The sequence below is a fragment of the Anticarsia gemmatalis genome, chromosome 23 (assembly GCF_050436995.1).
Source record: "Anticarsia gemmatalis isolate Benzon Research Colony breed Stoneville strain chromosome 23, ilAntGemm2 primary, whole genome shotgun sequence".
Lineage (NCBI taxonomy): Eukaryota > Metazoa > Arthropoda > Insecta > Lepidoptera > Erebidae > Anticarsia > Anticarsia gemmatalis.
The window spans coordinates 5,177,824-5,201,322 of record NC_134767.1 but is presented as its reverse complement, the minus strand read 5'-3'; the positions used below and the strand labels follow the sequence as shown (position 1 = coordinate 5,201,322).

The 23,499-nt window shown below is 33.1% G+C and overlaps 1 protein-coding gene across 2 annotated transcripts; it reads right to left on the bottom strand.

The window, feature by feature from the left end:
- Positions 1 to 2,791: 2,791 nt before the first annotated feature.
- Positions 2,792 to 12,953, bottom strand: LOC142983135 (lysozyme-like). 2 transcript variants are annotated; one of them, XM_076129997.1, is made up of 5 exons: positions 12,625 to 12,953; positions 7,138 to 7,226; positions 6,708 to 6,768; positions 4,186 to 4,318; positions 2,792 to 3,023 (listed from the first exon to the last, which is right to left on the bottom strand). In XM_076129997.1, the coding sequence occupies exons 1-5, from the start codon at positions 12,758 to 12,760 to the stop codon at positions 2,870 to 2,872; spliced, it is 573 nt and encodes a 190-aa protein (XP_075986112.1). In that variant the 5' UTR covers positions 12,761 to 12,953; the 3' UTR covers positions 2,792 to 2,869. The 2 variants fall into 2 exon arrangements, with proteins under 2 accessions (XP_075986112.1, XP_075986110.1); XM_076129995.1 differs by lacking the exon at positions 12,625 to 12,953 and adding an exon at positions 11,278 to 11,440.
- Between the last annotated feature and the right edge of the window lie 10,546 nt (positions 12,954 to 23,499).

The following is a 23,499-nucleotide window of genomic DNA, read 5'->3' as shown; positions in this document are numbered from 1 at the left end:
TTCCTTCACCGTTGGAACAAGTGATAATTATTTCTAATATTCACAGCACTTCGAAATCCCATTGGTGTTTTGTTGAAAGTAATTCTTATCTAAATATTTATTAACAAGTAAATGAATTCCCAAATAGATTTTTCCTCCATCTCAAAACAAGAAATCAACAGAACAAAATGTAGGCAGGCAACGCCTTGAGAGGCCATCGCGTTCGCAATCGACATGTGTTTCTGTAATGTACCATGAAATTACTTCGCATTGGAATTGAAACACGAACAAAACTCCCAATAAAAATTGTGAGCCGTTGTTTCTACATGTAAAAAAATTCTTGGCTGGTTTTTTCAACGATACCCTATTTATTTTCTAGAAATCTAGCAAATTTTAAGCTTTCGTCTAGTAAGTGGTAGTCTCTTTGAAACACAATGGTTCGCGAACAATACGTGTTTCTGAGAACAATTAAGTGTGTAATTTGAAAAGATATAGACAGATAGAAAAATAGCGTCTTTTAACTATTTTCGTCTCAATAGATCCTTATTTTCTCTTTTTTATATTGTTCATTTTCTATACTATGGTCAATGACCTTTCTTATTTACCGACGCGTGTGCGAATTTGAACAGTAATTGTAAATGTCCATTCATGTAGAACTTATGCTTTGATGCACATATTCATATACAGCCTATTATTGCTCCTCCGTTAGACATGACGTTTTCTTTCAGTTTAAGAAGGATTAGACCCTACTCGACCACGCTGACTGATTCTGAAGAACACATCTAATAAAATAAGATTATATTATTTTGAAAATGTATGTATATTAAATCGTACTAACCAGCTATCGAGAAATTTTGTATGAAAATATGATGAGCACCTCTAGCCGCAGGAACTTGTTTTTGCAATACGTTTTAGATCTTAAACTCGATAGAACCGACTGTAGCGAATCGCGTCACAGTAGATTCTAAATCATGCACAATCATATTGTATTAAATACGAGTTAGGCATTTAATGAGAAATCTCTATTATCGTAGGTCACAGGTTAATATAAAATATATTTTTCACCATACAAATTAATCAATTATCGCAGGGATTAACGCGTTTTTAAACAATCTTTTCCACTTCAACATTTTGACATTTCGCTCAATATTGATAAAAATCACACACATTTTTATATATCAGAATGTCACGCCTGTTCTCGAATACGGAGAAATTTTGCATGTAGATGTTGTGACGTAGAAGGAAGAATTTTCATCAATTCTACCTCCAAGGGGATAAGATAGGGGATGAAAGTTCGTATGAAAATTCTGCCCTAACTCACATCCCACACGGACGAAGTCACGAAGAAAAGTTAGTATAGTATATCCCTGTATTAAATTATGTTATAATGATGTATCAAGACACAAAGCATAATCGATATGATAATAATCAATCGTATCATTACCGCGCAGGGTATTAATTATCACGTTGTTGGGCGTAAATTGACAACACAACACTAATTATGGTCCCTAGATTGTCACCGCGCCTATTGTTGCAACGCCTCAAGCTTATGTAATTATGTACTTGGTTACTGAAATTTGATTCTAGGAATAGTGTAATTGATATGTAGTTTGTTATATCAACATATTTGGACGGGTCGTTATTAATTTAAAATATTTACATCTAGAGTACAAACATTAAGAAATAACTATATAAAAGTAATATATTTTTTTAAACAGGTAATATTTAAATAGTATATAATTTCATATTTCTATTACGATGTTTGAAAACTAACCAGCGCTGGTAATAATTATTTTTTGCTGAAAAATGTTTGTAGCAACTACAAGTTGAAACTAGAAAACAAATTATAATAGGACTATTATTTTCTCTATGTACATGTGTTTATAATTAAAAAATGTTGAGTTACTTATCCATAGCCTGTAAAACAGATTCTTATTGTCTCGTTTTGGTTGTATTGCGACACCCCAGTATAGTGGTTTATTCTTATTCTTTGGCTATATGAGATAATACATCACGAACAACTTGATACCGTATGATATATCAACAAAATAAATTCTTCCTCAATCCTCTAAATAAATTACGCGTAATCCGGCGACAACACAAACGAATCGCTCTAACAGCTGCACATAACAACATATAAGCTTTATTTAAATAACCTATTTCAAATCCTTATTCAGAATTACGACAAAATTTTCTTTGCATTGCACAAGGAAGCGACGACGCGAATAACATCCACATCTGTGCTCCGCACCTCCTGCATTCAACTTTTATAGCAATAATTATACAGATTATAAACGAAAACGTCTTTGTTATGTTCTTTTCTCTCTTTTTAACAGCCTATTAAAGATAAAGACCGAAATAAAGGAGTTAATCCGTTTACGCGCCGCTTGGGACACGATAGGACTGATAGATACAGAAAATTTTAAGTTTTTACAGGAAAATGTGACGTATTTTATACGGTTTACTGAAACGGTAAAGTCGATTATTGAATAGCAATATTTTTGGTTAAATTTTTACGATATTTCAACAGTAATTGTTGTGTAACCGAGGCTTTGTGATTGGGTGCCTTTCATGGAAACGTTTCATTAGTAAAATATAAGAGATTATCAAAAGGATTCGTACTGTGATCACTCCATTTAGAAATATGGTGTTTTGCTTAAGTCAATGCACATATTATTTGTTCCATAATGTCAATATGCAGGTATAGAATATTCTTCATTAAGGAGGCAGTAAAAAGCTATATTAGTTTGAGTAGTCGTAGCCTTAGGCAACAGATAGACTTAAAAAAATAATGTAAAAAGATAAGCAATGGTAAAAAATTTACAAAAACCTTTATTCAACGAACAACAAACTTTTAAAAATAAAGCTTTGAATCAATTTCTTTAATTCATCAAGAACAGCATTTGCCGTAGCACACATCGTTTTTAACTTTGAGGCCTAAAGAGCGTTTAAGCCTCGTAAAGAGATCTTCTTTGGGAGACCTTTTACTTCTTGATGAAGACCTTGAAGCGCTTCGGTCAGGGCTGAAGCGTAAATCTGGACATCTGTGAAGTAATAAATTGTATAATTTTTCAGTATTGATAAGACAGCCGTGATAGTGATAAAAAAGTCATAACCAATGTGATATGGTTTAAGTTGGCATCTCCCACGCAAGTGGTTGCAGGTTCGAACCCGAGGCAACACATCAATGACTTTTCAAAGTTGTGTGTCTTTGGCAACGCCGTCAGTTATGGAGTACCACATTAGGTCCTTTCATGTGATTGTAGTTTTAGGAAATTCTTTAAAAAATTGCCATGAAATGATTATTTGTGATGTTTCTCAAAGAATCTGTGCTACTTTTTGGTACTAACATAAAGGAAAGTAACATTCTAAAGAGACTTATGAAGAGTATAACGTCACAGAATCCATTGTTGCAGAACACAGTACCGATAAATTCAGCGACAAAAGCAGAGCATTTATTTAAATTTTCACACATACACGCGTATAGTACACGTTTCATTGAATTTGCTGAACCAGCGCGCGATAACACAATACAACGGCACCAAAATTTAAATATTCAACACATTTTCATATTAAAAAATTCAATTTCTAAAATTAATTCAGCTTCAAAGACATTCAAGGATTATTACCATAATATTTTATTGGAACTAAATCGGGAAAAAACCGATTTTAAGATTACATTTCCATAAGCTTGGAAAAAGGGCCGGTTAACCTTTTATGGAAATAAACTTGTCCTAAATCGTGGCCTGAACAAATAAGGAAGGGTCTGCCCTTACTCACACGTCAAGGGAAAGTAACAATAGAATAGTTGTGACTAAACAGTGAATTTTGATGGTATTATGTGTTTAAGTATTCGTAGGCCGTTTCTTTTAGGAAGTGAGTGAAGTTTGTATTGGTTTTTGCGATTTTCGCGTGAAAGTGGACTATTTAAATAAAAGGTACAGACTATGTATTGTGGAAATTAAAATGAGGTAGTTATGTACTACGATTCATACCTTTATTCGCGTCACTTCTTAATAATTTAATTTCTCAAGTGGATAACATGAAATTTTAAAGTAGATAGAGCGAACTGTATTTCCCCGGATCAAATATTTGTGTAAACCACAAATAGCTGCTATGGTTTTGGTCCTACTAGGTCAATTAAATTATGAAGTTAATTCTTATCACAAAAGTTGCCTTTTCAAAAAAAATAAAAAGATGTCTTACTTATAAATCTCATTGGTAATGAAATCATTGTTCTTGCACTTCTGCAGCCAGTCGGGCCAGTATTGGAAGCCCATCTCTTGGAAGATCTTCACAGCACATGCTGTATCGTCACGGATGTCCTCATTCAATAGATCTGTGGGTCAAATTAGGGAAGTAAGTTATTGATCTTTTTTTTTTTCATCTGATAAATGAGTATTTTATGTAAGATAAATTCAAATCAATTCTTTATTGTCATGATTTTTTAACCGACAAAGATGTGTTTTAAAATTGTGTTATAGTTTTTCTACCTATAATAATATATTTTTTAAGTCATGGACTTTTGAGTATTTAAATATTATACATTTTTAAAAGAAAACGAATAACTTGTTCGATTACCGTAGCAGAAGAATACTCTGACCAAGTGATGACTTGATTTTAGTACTACATACAGTACGATAGGAAATTGATATCGTAGTTATCGGAAGCCTGTGGTTAAGCAAGGTATATTTGTATATATCATCCAAAAGCTGATGACTGCCTCCGTGGCGCAGTGGTTTAGGTCACCACGCCGATACCACTGCATCGGGAGGTCGTGGGTTCGATTCCCACACGGAGCAATTATTTGTGCGATCCACAAATAATTGTTTCGGGTCTGGTCGTGCTTTGTGTCCGTTGTTTGTATGTTTGTAAAAGTCCCCGCGACACAAGAGCAATTCTTAGTGCGGGAGTTGTCTTTTTAAATAAAAATAAAAAAAAAAAAAAAAAAAGACGTTTAACTAATAAATCTGTTACAATACTGGAATAAAGAAGAAAACATCCATTCACTCGCACAAAACCCAAAAATTAGAGAAAAACCAAACTACAAGTCGTAAAATAAAACATCCAATCACTTAATACATCACAATGTTGCTTCACATTAAGTAACAAACCCTAAATACAAGCTAGACGAAACTTACGAAATCAAATAAACTCGGGTAATGCTCGTAAAAATGTAGCTAAAGTTCCCGCCACTACAGAATCCTGATTTATACTTTCCTACTTTAATATTTCCAGTCCAGTGGTACAAAGATAACGCGGGTGCTACCACCATTTCTCGATAAGTTATCGCTTTAGTTTTGTGAAAACCATAGCTTGAATTTTATTACGCTGGTGGCGTAACGGCTTTTTAAAATACCGTCAGCGGCTCTGCAGGATGAAATATGTACTAAAATTTCAATAGATATTTTTGGTTTATGCCATATGTGTTTTAAGTTTTGTTTTAAATTAAAAATAGATATTTGATGGCACGTGTGTCCCCTAGTTACTTTTTAGAGTATACATTAAGGATTTGCAACGATAAGTAAACAACAACTGTTTCTGCCATCAAAGACACTAATTTAAGAGAGAAATAATAATATCAAATTACACCCTGTTCGAATTTTCTTTTTTGTCAAGACCTTTGTCAAGACCTGTACAGTTTATGATAAAATATGAGATAAACAAAATTGCTTTATTTTGAAGAAGTGCCAACGTCTAAAAAGTAGATCATAACCTTCTTTATGTCTGATGAAATTACCTACGTAATGTGAATACTTAAACTTTTGTAGCTAAAGCCTTTGTCAAGGAAAAGGAAATAATAACATACTAAGGTCCTTTATGGAATTTATTGTCATGTCTTTTATCGAGGTATCCTTTAGTCATAAGTTTTTCAGCTTAGTATAGAATATTAAGTTATATTTTACTTTGCTTATGAAAGTAAATGTGAACAGAATTATTTTATTCCTAAACATTATTCTAACGTATTGCAGAACCTACAAAAAAATGTTGCTGTCATTTTCCTACATTTGTGAAATGTTGTCAACATCATCTACTACATTATAACACTAACTATTTATCTCTTTAGATTAATTGTTCATAACTATCGGTTGAAGGAAAAAAACCTTTAATAATTCTATTACAGTTTCTCAATTGTTTATCATCGTCCTTAGGCCATACTTCGAGTACTCTTTCGAAATTCTCGAATCGATATTTTCGAGTACCATTAGTAGCCCAGCAATAGCGTACTATATCCAAAATAGTATACAATAGATACCACTTGACCATGTCATAAACTCTTGATGTAAAACGTGGCTCATAAAAATGTAGACGTTTCAGATTGCTTGCGATGTCGTTCGCAGTTTCAGACTATGTTGGTCAATTACTTACTTTGTAAATACTACAGTTAGTAGTGCAACATTTGATGTTTGTGAACAAATTTTTTTTTTACACTCGCTTAAGCTCGAGATTTCGAATGGTTGTTTTTTTATAGTAGTAACTGTCACGGGTTATGTGTCCAAATGTTAATCATCTATAGGCAAAGTGGTCTTTAATAATTAATATTAGAATTTTAATCAATGATAGCCAGAAGTTTTGTATAGCTTCTCCAAAGGTCCACCCTATAGGTACACATGGGTCTAATATTGCTAATGGCGAAAGGAGCGTGTTTTTCATACATCTTCTAGTATAACAGCCATGGTGGTATGTACGAGTATGTTAAATAGTTTGTTATATTATTTGGATCTTACCTTCACATTTTATATTGCAGGCACCTCCACGTTTCTTTTCTCTACACCATACACTAGGTATCTATAAAAAAACAAGAACATTTTATAATTCTACGGAGATGACGAGACGATATAAACACGAGCGTGCTGCGCTTCTGGATAAAGAGGGACTTACGCCGGAGAGGTGTGGAAATTAAGGAAATAGTCCTTTAGCCTCCAGTGGGACACTGGCATAGAGTACAAAAATACATGAAGTAGCTTACACTATTATTTTAAAGAATCGAACACTCTCACATCGATTTTTTTAAGAATACAAACAAAGAAATCATTTTAATTTATATTTTTTATAATATTTTAATGTTAATGTCTCATATAGAATTAACGCTAGAGTTACGTTCCACATAAAAAAAAAGTTGGCTAAACCGTTTATTGTATAAAATTACGAACAAACCTTATACAAGCCGTAAAACTTCTTCCCACTGGGAGTGACTACGAAGGCACTGGTGTTTCTATTACTCGCTTTTTCTATTAGACATACCCCTGAAACAAATGAAAAAAGTTTCTACTAACTCTTAACAGTTTTAAAACAACAACTGTTGGGGCTTAGACGAAATTAAAATGAAAATAGGTCACAAGTAGCCTTTTACAAAGGCTGGTATTACAATGGCAAGTTTTTACAATTCTGACGGCCATTTTCAGTACAATTTCTGCCATAACTTTTCTGAATTTCAAAATCTACGTGGTTGAATTTGGGAAAAGAATCTAGTGGTCTTTTGAAACCTATTTCTAGATCGATAAATACGATTTATTAATATACATATAAATAGAGATGACTGCTAATCAAGTACGCTTACAATCCTTTACTTTTACTTTTATTAAACGATCTTAATAATTATTCTTATTAATAGCTGCCTAATTAATATTGCTCATTTCTGTCGATTCAGCTAAGTTATACCGGTATTGTCTTCGCAATAACGGTCAGTCGACAAAAGATCCGTTCTTTTTAATTCTTACATATCAGTCAAGGAAGTTTGTAAGGATCGTAACAGGGTGTTCTCTGGTCTCTGCCTAACCCTATGGGAAAAAGGCGTGATTTTATGTATGTATGTAAAACCAACTTCAAAGGTCAACAGTTGACAAAAAATAGAAAAATATTCAACAAATAAAACTTTAAGATTGTAATGCGTATCAACAACCGATATGCGAATGGAAACACGCAATACCATAAATCATGTTCGTTATCCCAACTATATATTATTATTACGTGGTAAGATGTATCTTAAGGTCAAGGTCATCCCGGAACAGAATAAGAGAGTATTAATTAGCGAGATATACTGACCCAGAACGTGTGGTTTCCGCATGTACCAATCACCGTAACTATCTCTTCGCATCTTAATGTAAATCATGAGGAGCTATCTGGGATTATTATTACTATTAATAGGCAGTGTGACTGTCGTTTCTGTGTTAATATTAATAACTGCTAAGTTATTGATTTACAAATATTACAAATGATTTTTTCAATATACAACTAAAAAGTTCGTTTATTTATAACAGGTAATTTCAGGAAACACCCTTGATCATTGTAAAGAGTTTTATTAAACAATAATAATATTCAAATTCAGGGAAGAAGTATTCGCTCAGTAGTGAGACACAGAAACAGACTAAATAAATAAACAAAAAAAAAACACTATTAATTAGTTCGTTTAGTTTTTTTATAGGAGTTTAAATGCTATTGAATAGACTTTACTTCTAAATGTACCTCAGAAACCGGGGACTAGAAACATTGTTTCAACCGTAGCCATACATTTAAGTACCCGTACACAGTTCATCAGTCAAGGTCACGGCGAAGGTCACAATAGAACAAGCGGGAAGCAATTAACGAGATATAATGTCCCGGGGGTGCCTATTGCCCCATTCAATTTGCAAAACATTTCAATACCGACAAATGCCCCTTTAATGCTGTCTTTTACATTCAAGTATGTGTTAGACGACGTTTTTTTATTTAGTACGTGCGATACATTTATATGGTTCATTTCTATTAACTATTTAGCTACGTACATCGTATCCTTAATGCAAAAACAATAGTTGGGGCTTTGGCAATTTATTTAAATAAAGTGGTGTTATTTATTAGTTGTTTGTAAATGGTTCATTTTTAAAAGATTTGGCCCAAATTATTGCTACATACCTACGAAATTGGTAAAAACCCAGTTGATAATATTTGAACCGAGCCGTAACCCTGTCGGTATAAACAAAAATAACATAAAATGATATTTGACAAACTATTCGTTTTAAACGTAAAATACTTTTGATATTGGCATGATAACAACTTATGTAATAATTTAAGACAGAAAGTCCTTTAAGTAGAGACTAAATAGATACATTGACTTGGTATTACATAGATCTTACAGCTTTTTACGGCACAGAGAATGAGCAGCGAGACTTGGGGTTTTTTACAGAATGTTTTTGATGGCATAAACTTTAGAGCAAAATATACAATAAATATGTTTCTGTTGCTTTACCGGGTCTGCATGCACTTTGTACCTGTGTTGCATCTCCTAATAATGGTTGTAACTCTCGCAACTTGTACACATAATATTATAATGCAACGGGTCTTAAACGCGATTTAAAAATAAAGGATATAATACCTATCCTATAATATTAGGTATCTTATACACCTTCTATCTATATGATATTATACCTTTCTTTGAAATTGAGTCAACCCGTAACCACGGTCGATCGTTAATATTATCTCCTAATAAAATAAGGTCAAAATATGCATCGTTTTATTTTTTCCCGGCATAACAATCGTCATTTTGTATTTTTTCCTGTTAAATGCATCACAACAATAGAATAAAATGATTTTCCCACGACTTATTTAATTCTGCGTCAGTACGTTTGTACTTGTAGTCGTTATATCCATTGAATTAATTACGGAATTCCCACTGCAGTTAATATGATGCTATCATGACTATGGATGTTCTGCAAGACGCGACCGGTTTTAAACCATACCTTTTGCAATTATAGCATATACATTATATGTTATATTTATTATATTAATAGTAACTACTGCAAAGGAATCTATTTTTCTATCATCATGCCATCGCCATAAAACATCAAATATAAGCAAAAAAGTCATCAAAAACAGTTCCTAATAACAGAAAAATTTCAATAACCATTATAGTTATTCATAAAAAATTCCAAGACATTATATTATTATACCTCAATCGTTTTATTGCACACACTTCGCTCGGCAGAAAGAAATATGTTGCAAATTACGTGTAAAATAGAACATAATAACCTTCTATTATTATAAGAAAAAAATCTAAACATAGTTTAGAAGCGTATTAAAATCATAAAATTTCACTGTCGCTTAAAACTAATGGTGAAGTAAATCATTTTAAAATATCACAGTCTGTAGTAATATTACAAAGTGCAATTTGACCGTTCGCGTGATACTCATAATAATATGCAAAATTCTTTTCATAAAGTAATGCGTGACTTTTATATTGCACTTAATGCATTATAACACCGCCCTGTATAATTTTAAAAGCCTTAATTGAGGTTCTTAACTGAAAAGTAATTGGAATTATTAGGCTTTTATTTTATGAAAAGTTTTAACATGAAATGTAACTTATGAAGGTTTTTGAATTATTTTTATTCTGTTGTGTTTTAATGTTACTAATTATGTTAATTAAAAACTGAGTAATTTGAAAAAATATGATATTTTATGCGAGTCCTTTACGAATGTAACTCTTAAGTGGCATACGAGATGAACTATAGGTAGTCTGACAACTTAGTAGTCTTGGAATTTACAATGTATCTAAAATAACCTTAGATTTCTGATAAAAAAGTAGTCATGACAGGCTTTCTAAGATCAGCGGGTTTATCACGTATCAAGCAAGCAGTTGACAGCTAATGTACGCCAAAATTGATGGTCACTATTCAGTACAGTGCTGTTTTGACGTAACGTGTTAGTCACTATGTTCTAAGGGAGAAAACAATGTACAGCATAGTGCCTTTCAAATAGTCGTCACCTGAGATACGTGATAGCCCCCCTGATTCTAATGTTGTCATTTCAATGACACAAGTTTGAAGAAATTGGAATGACATCACTATCCTCTATTCGATTGTAGTCATAAGGAAAATAACTATGATTTGCGAGAATAGTAATACTTAAATTGCTATATGATTTAATTTCTTAGTCACTTACAGGATGTATCTAATGAAATGCTTACGACGCCATTGCATAATTATCCTGTCCTATGCTCAAGAAAAATGTGATGTGAATATTTTCTTTAGCTCAAATGCTTATAAAACTACAGATTTTAATAGTGTTTCGATCCTAATATACAAAAATATTTTTCACTTGATAATCTTGATCACTAATGTATTCAGAAATATGCAAATATCGATACACAATGATGGTTTGTTATACTAAACTTCATACTAAATACATGCATGTGTCTAATATTTCTATACGTCGTATTTCTAAATAATTTACGAGTGCACAACCTCTTGTAAAATGACTCTTAATTATTGTAATTCTTTATTTAGATTTTCCGTTTGTTCATTTTTTTTTAATTCAACTTACATTGCCCCAAGAACATATCATTGGGAACTCCGACTTTCATCAATTCCCTCACCAACTTGCACCTCGTCTCAAATCTTTTACTAAACACATAACACACACAACAACACAGAACTAAAACAACACGTGTGAACCGCATGCCTGTACTTATCTTTATGAATACATTCATAGCAGCAATTATTCTATACTAGCTTTGCCTATCAGTTTGATTCAGAAGCGCGTATTCTCTACAGACGGTACTACCGAGAATTTTGACATTTAAAATGTACTGCAAAAATAGTTTCTATGATGCTCGCTAGAGGCGCTGATCAGATAGCAACATTTCTCGATACATAGCCGGTTGTCGATAGTGGTAGACAATGGCGCTACAGTTTAATATTGATTTCTCCTGCACCTATTTCGCGATTTAGGTTCTTTCTCTCAAAAGACGTAAAGATTCTAGGATGAAATGTAACCTAAGGCCAACTCTACAAACTCCTATAGCTGGTTGCGTTTAAAGTCCTATAAAAAAAATACTGTCACTAGTTGTATTTATCGTAGCATCGTATAATTATAAACAATCGAGAAGACATAGTTACTTTGAAATCGAAGACAGACACTACTATTATATTCATATGATTCATATGTTTAAAGTACTGATTCACAATAATACATCTTACAATTAGCGCGTTAAGAGTTGAACTCGCTTGGAGTAGTTTGAATGTCAATGTCAGCTGATTGTCTTGTAGTTAGATTGTTTTTGCGGTTTTAGAATGATTAATTACTATTATCTTTACACGGATACGCTCGTACTTTGATATGATAAAGATGTTTAAGTTATTTTTAGTACGTTTATATTCGCAATTTGTGGGTCATGTGCGCTAAATGGTAACGTTAGCCGCTACGCCACGGCCTTTGCCTTTGCAATACATACATACAGACATATTACAATGTGACTACATTAAATCACTCAATTTTACTATGAATGTACATATATACACTTATACACTTACATGTATTGTAAGTGTATAAGTTACGCCAGAGTTTCGTGACGAGCCCGATTTATGGCAACAGGCTCGCTCATTACATGGGACAAATAAACTTGCGGCCAAGCAAACTTTGGCGCGGTCATTCGATAGATGGGTGACCGCATAGGAGTATATGAAATGGGCGTCTCCGTGCTTCGGAAAGCACGTAAACAGTCGGTCCCAGCTGTATAGACAACAACTGGGACAGACTTTTTACGTGCCGTCTAAGATAGCAGTCGCTAAGCCACGTCAAAGGCCTACGTATGGCTTGAACAACTTTGACAACAGGTTGACCACTAACCATACCATAAAAAGAAGAAGAAGAACAATAAAATATACTTACAGCAACCCAGAAAGGACTTCTGCAACTGTTTCGTTTTTATCAATTCTCTGACTAATTGACACCTTTCGAATTTTTTGGAATCACTCAGTCCGCACAGAAAAAACAATACGACGCACAATATTTTTGTTATTTTCATTGTAACAGGTGAACTATATGTTTTGTTTTTAAAAGTAAATTCTCAACCCGCATTTGGCCAGCGTGGCGGACTCAAGGCCTAACCCCTCCCTAGTTTAGGAGGAGACCCTTGCCCAGCAGTGGGACAGTATAAAAAAGTAAAATTTGTTTAAATTTGGAGACTTGTTTGTTGGCCGATGTTTTAGTAAGTATTGATACTGGCTTGATAAAGGTTTTGTTTTATAGATATTGGTACATCCTTACGATAGTGTGCGGGACGAGGGGCTAACACATTACACACGGTAATATGAACGCTGATAATAATGCCGATAAATTCGGTACGTCACTCAAAGTTGAATTGATACAATAATCATCATTTCTAGTATGTGCTTTACTTTATGTGCCAACAAGGCATTGTGCAGAAGGCGAACAAAAATAAAAGCGACAACGACTTAAGTAGTACAGGTGATAGAGGCGTACGGTGTACTTTTGTCTCACAACTTGACTTGCTAGACGTTTCGGCATTAGTTTCAAGCGCCATCTGTGTAAGAATAGCGAAAAGTTCAATTTTGATACACAAAGAGTACGTTGTCGATGCTTTGGAAACTAGTTTTTTTCATGTTTGCAAAAAAAACTAAAATATATAGAATGTAGAATCTAACTGGATATTATTCTGTACTTTCTAAGAATAAAGCTACTACTAAAACTAAGAATAAACAATATTAATAATTAATTATTAAAATAATAATAAAGTTAAAAAACGGGCTAATACACAAAATAACATTATATCAGAGGTAATTATAAAAGGAGTTCAATCGACGAAGATTATACAATTATCTTTCACTATCATATCAATAAGTATTAATTTTAGATCAACGATAATAATATTTATCACAATAAACTTCTTAATGAATCATAATATTTCAAAGTAAGTGGCTCTTAAGCAGATACATATCAATAATATATATAAAAATTTACGATTGTCAGTTAATTCACTGAATTCATTGATTACAAGGAATAATTTGATTAAATAGTTTATTAAAAAAATCTCTTTTCACGGCTTCGCCTGCGTGAAAAGCTTTTCCGGGATAAACAAGTGTTCAATCAATCCAGATTAAAAATTGCTTGCATCAAAATTAGTTCTGTAGTTCTAACGTGATTGAAAAACAAACCCACAGCCAAACAACGGAACATATTAACCCTTGCCTCCTCCCGTACGAGGGAAAAATAAGACCTTGAGTCCACGCAATATATATTTTGGGATTAAGAAGATTGGTATTTTTACAACATCTTCAATATTATTATATTATGTAAGCAGTAATTATAAAACGTCATATCTAAATATTCACAACAATAATAAAATAAATGGTTATAATTATATCATTGTTTTACAGCGATATCAAGAGATACCAGTTTCCTGAAAAAGGTGTGGAGTTTTGATAGGTATTCGGTAGGACTCATAGTCCAATCAGGTCAATCTTTTATTTTTATCTAGACAGAAATTACGCTGATCCATTCGATTATAAATACTTGAATAATTACGCATCATAATGTTTGGAAAATCCGTAACAGAGATTTTATCAATCATCAGTAATGATGCATCAAAACAAATTAATGTCAAAAGCGCGATTTTCTTCTACTATCGACAACCGGCTAGCTATCAAAAAAATCTGTGCCTCGATTCTCTATTACTATCGACTACCGACAACCGAACTGTCATCGAGAAATTTTGTATGAAAATCTGATCAGCGCCTCTGGCGGGTGTCGTAGGAAACATTTTGGCAGGTCATTAAATGTCAAAACTTCGATAGCTAGCCGGTTGTCGGTAGTCGATAGTGGTAGAGAATCGAGGTACTGTACCCCGATTCTGTACCACTATCGACTACCGACAACCGGCTAGCTATCGACATTTGACATTTAGAATGTACTGCCAAAATGTTTCCTACGACACCCGTCAGAGGCGCTGATCAGATTTTCATACAAATTTTCTCGATGACAGTTCGGTTGTCGGTAGTCGATAGTAGTAGAGAATCGAGGCACTGATCACCGCCTGTAGCGGACGCCATATTTGAACTATTTTTCTAATACATTTTAAATATCTAAATCTCGTAGCACTGTAGACAATTGCGATACAAATAATATAAAAAAAAAATGCTATTAAATTTTAATATGGCGTAAGCTTTTAACATCCGTGAAATAGCGGGGCTAAACAAGTTATACTGAAAATTTGTTAGCGCGTTTTCAATCATGGAAACTTTTCATTTCGATATCGGCGATGTACGATCGCACCGTGCCAATTTGATTCAGTTATTTCATCTTTTTAGATAGTTCATAAAACTACGCGTTACAAAGAGGTTATAGTTTTTGTCGATTTTGACAACTGTAAAGCCTTATGCGTCATTGACCTCTGAGCTCAATTCGCTACGTACTACAATGTTAAACATAATTGAATTTCTGTAGGGTTTTTTTTAATTTGTTAAATAATTTAACTGTAGATAGATAATAGTTTATTTTTTGTTTAAATCGTCCCATATTTCAAAAGTCTAAGTAGTTGGAAATATTTTTTAATGTTCGCTGAATCATTTTAATACTTGAAAAGGAATAAAATCTTGTTTGTAAAAGACAACTCCCGCATTATGCATTATGACTTCACAAACATAAATAATACTGGCAATGTTTAAATATCACAATTTAATATGCTATGAAATCATTGGGTTATTCACCAACTCGACACAAGAGACTAGACATACGTGTGTCCAGTCTCTTGTGTCGAGATGGTGAATAACCCAAATCATCAACCAATTACATACGAAAAACGTCCCCACGCCTATGAGAGTAAGTACATAAAGTCTCTCATTCTATACCTACAATAAACCTGGTTAAGAAAACTTTAGCTTCAAAATCTTAGCCCAGCCCCAGACATCTTAAAATGCAAATCTTTAACATTGAGAATAGAAGTTAAAAGGCAAAAGTCGGGACTATAAAAAGTTTTAATTAGCAAAGAAATCAGGCTACACCTGTAGACTCGGCTATTTGCATATAAGATTGTCTTATCCTTATTCATTTATCTAATCTGCGATGAGAATATTTTACACAGGATTCTGGGTTCTTAACTTTTTCTACTTGATTTGGTAAAACTGTGCAGTTTTAATTGTAAGAAATCAACTGGGTGATTTAGTTTTAGTACCTAGAAATCTAAGGAGTAAAGTAATTCCATTACCTAACTATTACTATACAAAGACACAAATAATAATATGTTTAACGATATTACTAAAGGGATTAAAGGAGGCAAGTAAATCTAATGGTATACATATGTCGTTACCATGTAGAACTTTGAGCACTGATGTACCTATATGCTACTTTTTATATACCTATAATAAAAAGTAACTTAACATACATAGGTTCTCGGAACGGAAAAGCAAATCTGTGTCTCAATTTCATCAAGCCGTCTCGTTTACTAGAAATCTATTGGAACCTATAACTAGCTCAGGATAATCATGGTACCACATCTGTGCCATGTGTAAGTGCATTGTGAATAGATAATACGCTCAGAACTAGGTTTAAGAAAATTACTTACCACCAAACTTTTTACTTAGATTATAATCGTGAATGTTTCAAAATGTATTTGTTATTCTTTCGCAAAATCTTCCAATGCATGACTTCAAACAAACACTAGACACTCAAATTGTTCTATACCTGGTTATAAACCGAGTACCAGGGATTATAATCTATTCAGTAGCCTTTGCGCGAAATAATAACAAACATTTATTTATCTAACCATAGAAACAAAAGTTTGTTTCTATGGTTAGATAAATAAATGTTTACTTACGCGCACTTACTCGTACATAAAATATAAGAGTAGAAACTAGGGTATACCTACATCTTCGTAGAGTGTATAGCTTTAGGTTTGAATAAGTGTTTCGGGTCTGGTTGTACTTTGTTTCCGTTGTTAAAAGTTCCCGCGACACAAGAGAAATTCTTAGTGCGGGAGTTGTCTTTTAAATAAGAAAAAGTATAATAAACCCATAAAACAACGAAACTGACAACGCTCTCAAATCAGATTGTAAAATAAACGATATCATCGGACAAATACACAAAATTGAATTTAACTCGAAACGTTAATACAATATCGAACTGTGTAAACAAGTTTATACCCTTCGTCGTAGGTTTGCATCCCTCCCGAAACTTGTCTGACCTCTAAACTGATCTGATCTTTGGGACGTTTTAAAATGAGTTATAGTACGCGACCTCAAGTGTGGCTGGGAAAAAAGCGAGTTTAGTAATCATTTCAGAATATACCAGTACTGTACACTTGTACAGTTTAACGAGAATCGAGAATTGTATGTTTAAAATATACTTAACAGTTAGTTCCTTAGGATTTTATACTTTTTTTTTTCATTTCTGCCAACCATCCAAGTCGCAATGCAAAATTATATATAATATCACTTCGAATAAACGAATAAGAAGAAAATTAGTTTACCACGTACCATTTAATCATATTCCATCTGATACTATGTTAGTTTGTTTCAACTCTCATAACAGTATAAAATGAAAAAATACTTTCAGCTTAAGTTCTAATCGCTTGTTTCAGAGCTCTACCAAAATGTCAACAACTAAATAAAAATCTAAATAACGTAATTGAAAATTGAAAGGTAAATACAATTATCGCTAAACAATTGCAACTCCATTTAAATGAAAGGGTGAAATTTTATTAATTTCGACAAAATCTTATTTCGGAATGAGATTTTTTTAGGAATTATTTTTAATTTACATCTCTTTGGATTTGTAAATTGTACAATTCGATTGAAAATTAACATTTTATATTTCAACAACCAATGAGGTGTTTTTTCGCATTTGATCATAAAATTGTATATTTATACACTACTTCTCAATTTTATTTACTACTTCTAATATTTAATTTAGCAATTCCTTTGTTTTAACAGATTTAACCAAATCAATATTTGTTTTTTCACTCAATCATTCAATATTGAATACTCTTAGATGTACTCCAGACAGTTGCAATAAAATTAGTAGTAAATAAATAGAGTGTTACTTATAAATAAAGTACCATCAATAAGACTCTGGTTATCGTGAACGCACGATGAAATTAGTCACTAATTTGTGTAAAAGTAGTACCTACCAGTATTCTTTAAAAATATATGTAGGTAAAAAAAATCTAGGTTACACCCGAATGCTATCAAAAAGTTGATTAATTTTACCAGAACACGACTTGTTTCCTTAAGCACTTGTCCCAAAACCTCTTTAATTAAATATTTCCAAACAGCTCGAGGCCTTTTTTTCAGTTTTATGCAAATTCTTAGATCAACGTCGAAACGCCATCAAGTCTCAATCTCATTGAATATGTAAATCGCAGGTAAAATTGAAAATGCCTTCCTATCGCCCATTAGTTTTGTAAGCGGTCTCGTTTTGGGACCAAACTTGGAGATTTCGGGTTTGTAATCTTTATTAAAGGATTTCCGTGAGCCAGTATTGATTAAGTTAACAATACCCATTTGAATTTTCATTTTAAACCGAGATGAGCAATCAGGGAAGTAAGGGATCGCATTTCCCTTGTGGACAGAAACGTTGGTAAGTTTGTAAGTAGATTATCGGATCGGTAAACGTGTAAGAGATAGATATCTCGCTACGGCTCCGTTATCTGTGAACTGTATTGGTCGCATCGATTTTTAGCATACGATATTATGGATCGATACCGATTGTTTTGCTTTTGTTTTCTTTTGTTGATAGCGATATTTTTATGCAAAGCGTAACTTTACCCGCTATTGAGTATAGGCCTTTCTTTGTTTTGGTCATTTTTCATGCAATTTTTTAGGTTAGAAAAATGCAATAGTGCATGCTCCGCTTCAGGGAAAAAGCAAAGGTGTGTTAGGCTCTCCTGCCAGCAAGGCGTCCCGGCATACCGACTAAAACCTTCTACTGTCACCACAAGCTAGCCAGGACGCGGTACCTTCAATCGGATACACCGTGTCTCATTTTTATATGCCTATCCCACCATAGCCCGTGACAAACGTACATACAAGAATATTTTATTTTCTATCTAAATAGCTAAGCATTTGTGTAGTACAAAACTCGCTAAAATAACATAACCCACAGTAGAATTAAGTGTGAAACTAAAAGTATAAACAACACGCGATGACAAGTGTGCATCTTTATTGCGTCGTGTTGTAGCGGATGTGGCCCGCTAAGGACAGTGTTGCAGATATAGATAATAACAAGATATGAACTGGTTTAAATATAAACTTGCTTTGTTGACGCTTTTGGTGTTATGGAGAGAATTAGAATTAATTACAAAATAAATAAATGGTAAAAATCTTAGACCGAAAAACAACATAATTATGTAATTTATAAGTTTACAATTGACGATATAGCCATTTGAAATGAGATTTAAAAATCATATTTTTAATCTTAATCGTCTATATCGTTTATCATTGGATCGTTCATATTTATTCGATTTTTTTTGGGTAGTCAATCAACGAATTTGTTGTTTAAAGAGCTTTCACAGATGCAAAGTATAAATACAATGGTCTTCGCTCACCATTAATGCAATGGATAAGTAATTGTTTAACTTGAACCTAGAAATAGTGTTAAAAAATGTGAAATTAATAAACAATTGCTGGTCACTTCCAAATTCTTTATCCACGTATAAGATCACCAAGTGGAAATAATTAAAGCAACCACAAAAACAATTTGTGGTCCGTGACTGCGATATTCATCCGTTACTCGTTGTACGACTACCGTAGTCGAAACATTTCGACTACACTGGTCGAGAATACTTTTAATAGCTTTTATGAAGGCGTTTGTTTATTTATTGTGTTGGTCTATTGTATTGCTGTGCATTATGCAGTGTTAAGGAAAGTGTGGAGCGAATTTAAAATGTTGTGAAAATTAACAAGGGAATTTGTTTTTCTTTAGTTACTTAAAATTGAGTGTCGTTTAGGGATTCGGTCAGCACTTTATAAATTAACTTTGGCCTATGACATCTATGGAAAAGGCTTTGCCTAGCAGTAGGACGATACAGACTTATGATAATAATTGTTTAGGATCATAACGAATCGTTGTTGCCACTTGCTTTTCTTATGATCAACCAAATGGATTCAAAACAATGTCTTTATTAATATTGGCATCTTAAAACAGTTCTACTCCCTTAGGATCCAAATAAACTTTTAAAGTAAAACTATTTCAAGGAAACACCGTTTAACTCCAATTTTTCAGATATGTACCCAAAAACTTTCTTATCCACGGTTTTGTGAGGTTTCGCCTTAAAGTGAAAAGGGTCCACTCAATTTCCGTTCTATTCGTCGCCGTTTGAATGTATCATCTATCTCTCTCGCGCTAATTGCAATCTAGGTACGTTGGTACGAGAGATGTGACGTTTAGTTTCAAACGAGAGATAGCAACGTCAGAAACATTCCCCATTAAAATAGTTGAGCCGGAGTTACTTGTCGAAAATGCGAAAGTTACTGCCCAAATTATTTTACTTTGTGCTTTACTGTGTGTTCTACCTACATTAGCTTTTCCTTTGTTTCTTTGTTACTTTCAAAATGTATCACATTTACACTTAGAATTCTACGTACCGTATTTAATTCCACCTTACGTTTTGTTTTCCGTAGCGTTATTCTCTACAGTCGGTACTCTCAAGTAACGAAAGATTGACATTTAAAATGTTCTGCCAAACTAGTTTCTGCGACATCTGATAGAAGTGCTAATCAGATGGTCATACAAAATTTCTCAATAGCTAGCCGGTTGTCAATAGTCGATGGTGTTGGAATTTAGTTTGCGGTTCTATCGAGTAACGAAAGTTTGACGTTTAAAATGTGCCACAAAAATAGTTCCTAAGGCCGTTCGCTAGAGGCGCTGATCCGGTTTTTGATACAAAATTTACCTATAGCTAACTTGTCTATAACCTAAAGTGGAATCGAGCTACCGTTTTCCATTATTTTCAACTGTTTTTCATCGTCACTTGTCAACGTAGTGTACTGAATAAGCTGAACGAAGTCCGTTTAAAGCGATGTCAAAATGAAATACAAAATACAGGCTAACCACTTCCATTGAAAACCCAGCTAAGCAAATACGCAAAATAAAAAAGCTCTTTTTGAAAAATAATATTCGAGTAAAAATAAGCCAGCTACGAATTTTGACGCAAAGCAAACAATTTGCTTGGTTTACTTTACAAAACCAAATATGATATGTGACAGTAACTTTTGCATGTTTACAACTTTGACTGCCTCCGTGACGCAGTGGTTCAAGGTTCGTGAAGGTAACATTGCGTCGGGAGGTTGTGAGTTCAATTCCCATACGGAACAATTATTTATTAGTGCGATCCACAAATTGTTGCTCCGGGTCTGATTTTATTTTGTTTCCGTTATTTGTATGTTTGTTAAAGTCTGATTGAACTTTGTGTCCGTTATTTAAATAATTGTAAAAGTGCCCACGACACAAGCGCAATTCTTAGCGGGGGAGTAGCCTTTATTTAAATTTAAAAAAATCTTCTGATGCAAAATGAGATGCTCTCTGAATATTTTTTATAAAAGATCTAATCAGCAGCAATTTAATTTTTTTATTGCGTGAATCAATGAATTATTAGCAGAAGCCTTCCTATGGTTCACAGGTTGTTCATTAAATTAATTTCATTGACATTTTTATGTCTTCAGTCTACGCTTTGATCGCTAAAAAAGAAATTCTAATTACGCCGCTTCTATAAACGTCTTAAATATAGGCATTTATTCATAGCCTGATATCTTCTCGCTATCTGTATACTTTTAAAGTCTTGACCAAAGTTTTAACGACAAAACATTTGTAAGGTTTTTTAAAACATTTCACGAAGACATTCAAAGTCCCCGACCTGCACTCAGCCAACGTGGGAGGAAACCCTTGCACCTAGCACTGTCTCAAACCGTGTTAAAAAAATTCTTTAAGAAATGATAAGTCACTAACTCTAGCATTTCGACAGTGTGTTGAACTTGAAACCTTGGCTTTTTTTGTATCTTATCGTACTCTACAACTAGAACACGTGCTGGATTAACATTTAAAAGAAAAACTCAAATAATACACGTAAAATTACGTATGTAAGTATGAACTGAGCCACTTGACATTAATAAGAACTTTTAGCTATAAATACAAGGTAAAAGGCACATTATAATTTTATTTTGTTTTATAAAAGAATAATAGTCTATTATAATATTTTTCTTTTAGCACTAAAATTCAACAAGTTTTGTGAAAATCTTCGTTTGAGAGCCAGTTTTCTCAAGTGTTCTTGGCTCATATCTTAAAGTTTCGTACAAATAATTGTCAAGCACATCTTGAGCAGAAAATATCTTTTTCTTCGGTTCTTTGGGCAATCGTGTTTATTTATTTATTAATTTATTGGATCACCAACTTTAGACATATTATTACATTCTGTTAAAAGGTACAGTCACATAAAAAGGCATTCCTAATATGCACATATACCTGTGACACGTGAACACATCATTCACTAAAACTACTATGACATAGTTTACAATATTAGTACATAAGAGTTATGAGGTATTTACTTTAAACATGAATGATTTGCAAAACTAGGTATTAGTACTTCAGAAAGACCTTAATCGTTAGATTAAAATAGGGCATTCAAAGATTTCTAAAGAACTCAAGCTAGAAATTGTTTTGACTTTTCTACACACCTACTTGTTACAAGTAGAGCTCTATTTACAGATTATTTATGTACAGAATGCACAGTGTATTGTATTTTTCATTCATACACAGTTTTGAAATTCATCGAAAGTGACATAACATTGTACCTGTAACTATCTAAACTAATCACAGCTATAAATAATAATGCGTAAAATATCAATGCGTGTTAACGCAGAAAGTAAAAATTAAAAGATAATATTACAAGAATAATGTTTATCCGTGAACACTAAGACAAACTTCTTTGCACAATAATATTGATGTAAATGCTTTCCCTTAATACAATCCGTTTTACCAAAACGACATTGGAGAAAAACAAAACGAATCGTCGTAAAAGTCAAACGAAGTCTTCCCCAATTAAGTTAATTGGTTCCTTCGAAGAACGTTCTGATTGCAAACGTTCGGTTTATTACTCTATGAATTGTAATCGCGAATTAGTTAGTTTTTTTTTTCTAAGAAAACAGGCCATTATGCATTATTTGAAATAGATATATTCATTGTTCGAATGAAAATATAACAAAATAGCTGACCCGCGCAACTTTGCTTGCAACATAAGAGAGAATGCGTCAAAATTTTCCTCGTTTTTGTAACATTTTTTACTCGTACTCTGCTCCTTTTGGTCGTAGCGTGATGATATATAGCCTTTAGCCTTCCTGGATAAATGGGCTATCTATCACTGAAAGAATTTTCAAATCGGACCAGTAGTTACTGAGATTAGCGCGTTCAAACAAACAAACTCTTCAGCTTTATAATATTAGTATAGATTAAAATAATGTGTAAGGTATTGACAAACTTAAAACTTAAGTTTTCATTGTCTATTTTAGATAACACTTAAATATTGATATCGAGTATTATAAAACAAAGATCTTGTTATCATCTTTATCCCAATTTATGCCACCATCGCCATAAAATATCATGATATTGTGTCCCCCGTAGCATCTAAGCTGTATTAATTAGGTTGAGCAACCTTAGCGCGGAAGCCCCGTAGATGGGTGGCAGCTTATTGTCTAATTTACCTACATAACATTGTTACTTTACGTTTTCGATTTATTTTTATATGTATACAAGTTGCGA

Excerpts from the sequence above, each read along its gene's own strand:
- LOC142983135 (XM_076129997.1), bottom strand. The coding sequence starts at position 12,760 with ATGAAAATAACAAAAATATTGTGCGTCGTATTGTTTTTTCTGTGCGGA. Across the intron at positions 6,769-7,137 it reads AGTTTTACGGCTTGTATAAG|ATACCTAGTGTATGGTGTAG; the intron begins GTTTGTTCGTAA and ends GTTTTTTTATAG. Across the intron at positions 4,319-6,707 it reads CTGCAATATAAAATGTGAAG|ATCTATTGAATGAGGACATC; the intron begins GTAAGATCCAAA and ends TTTGACCCACAG.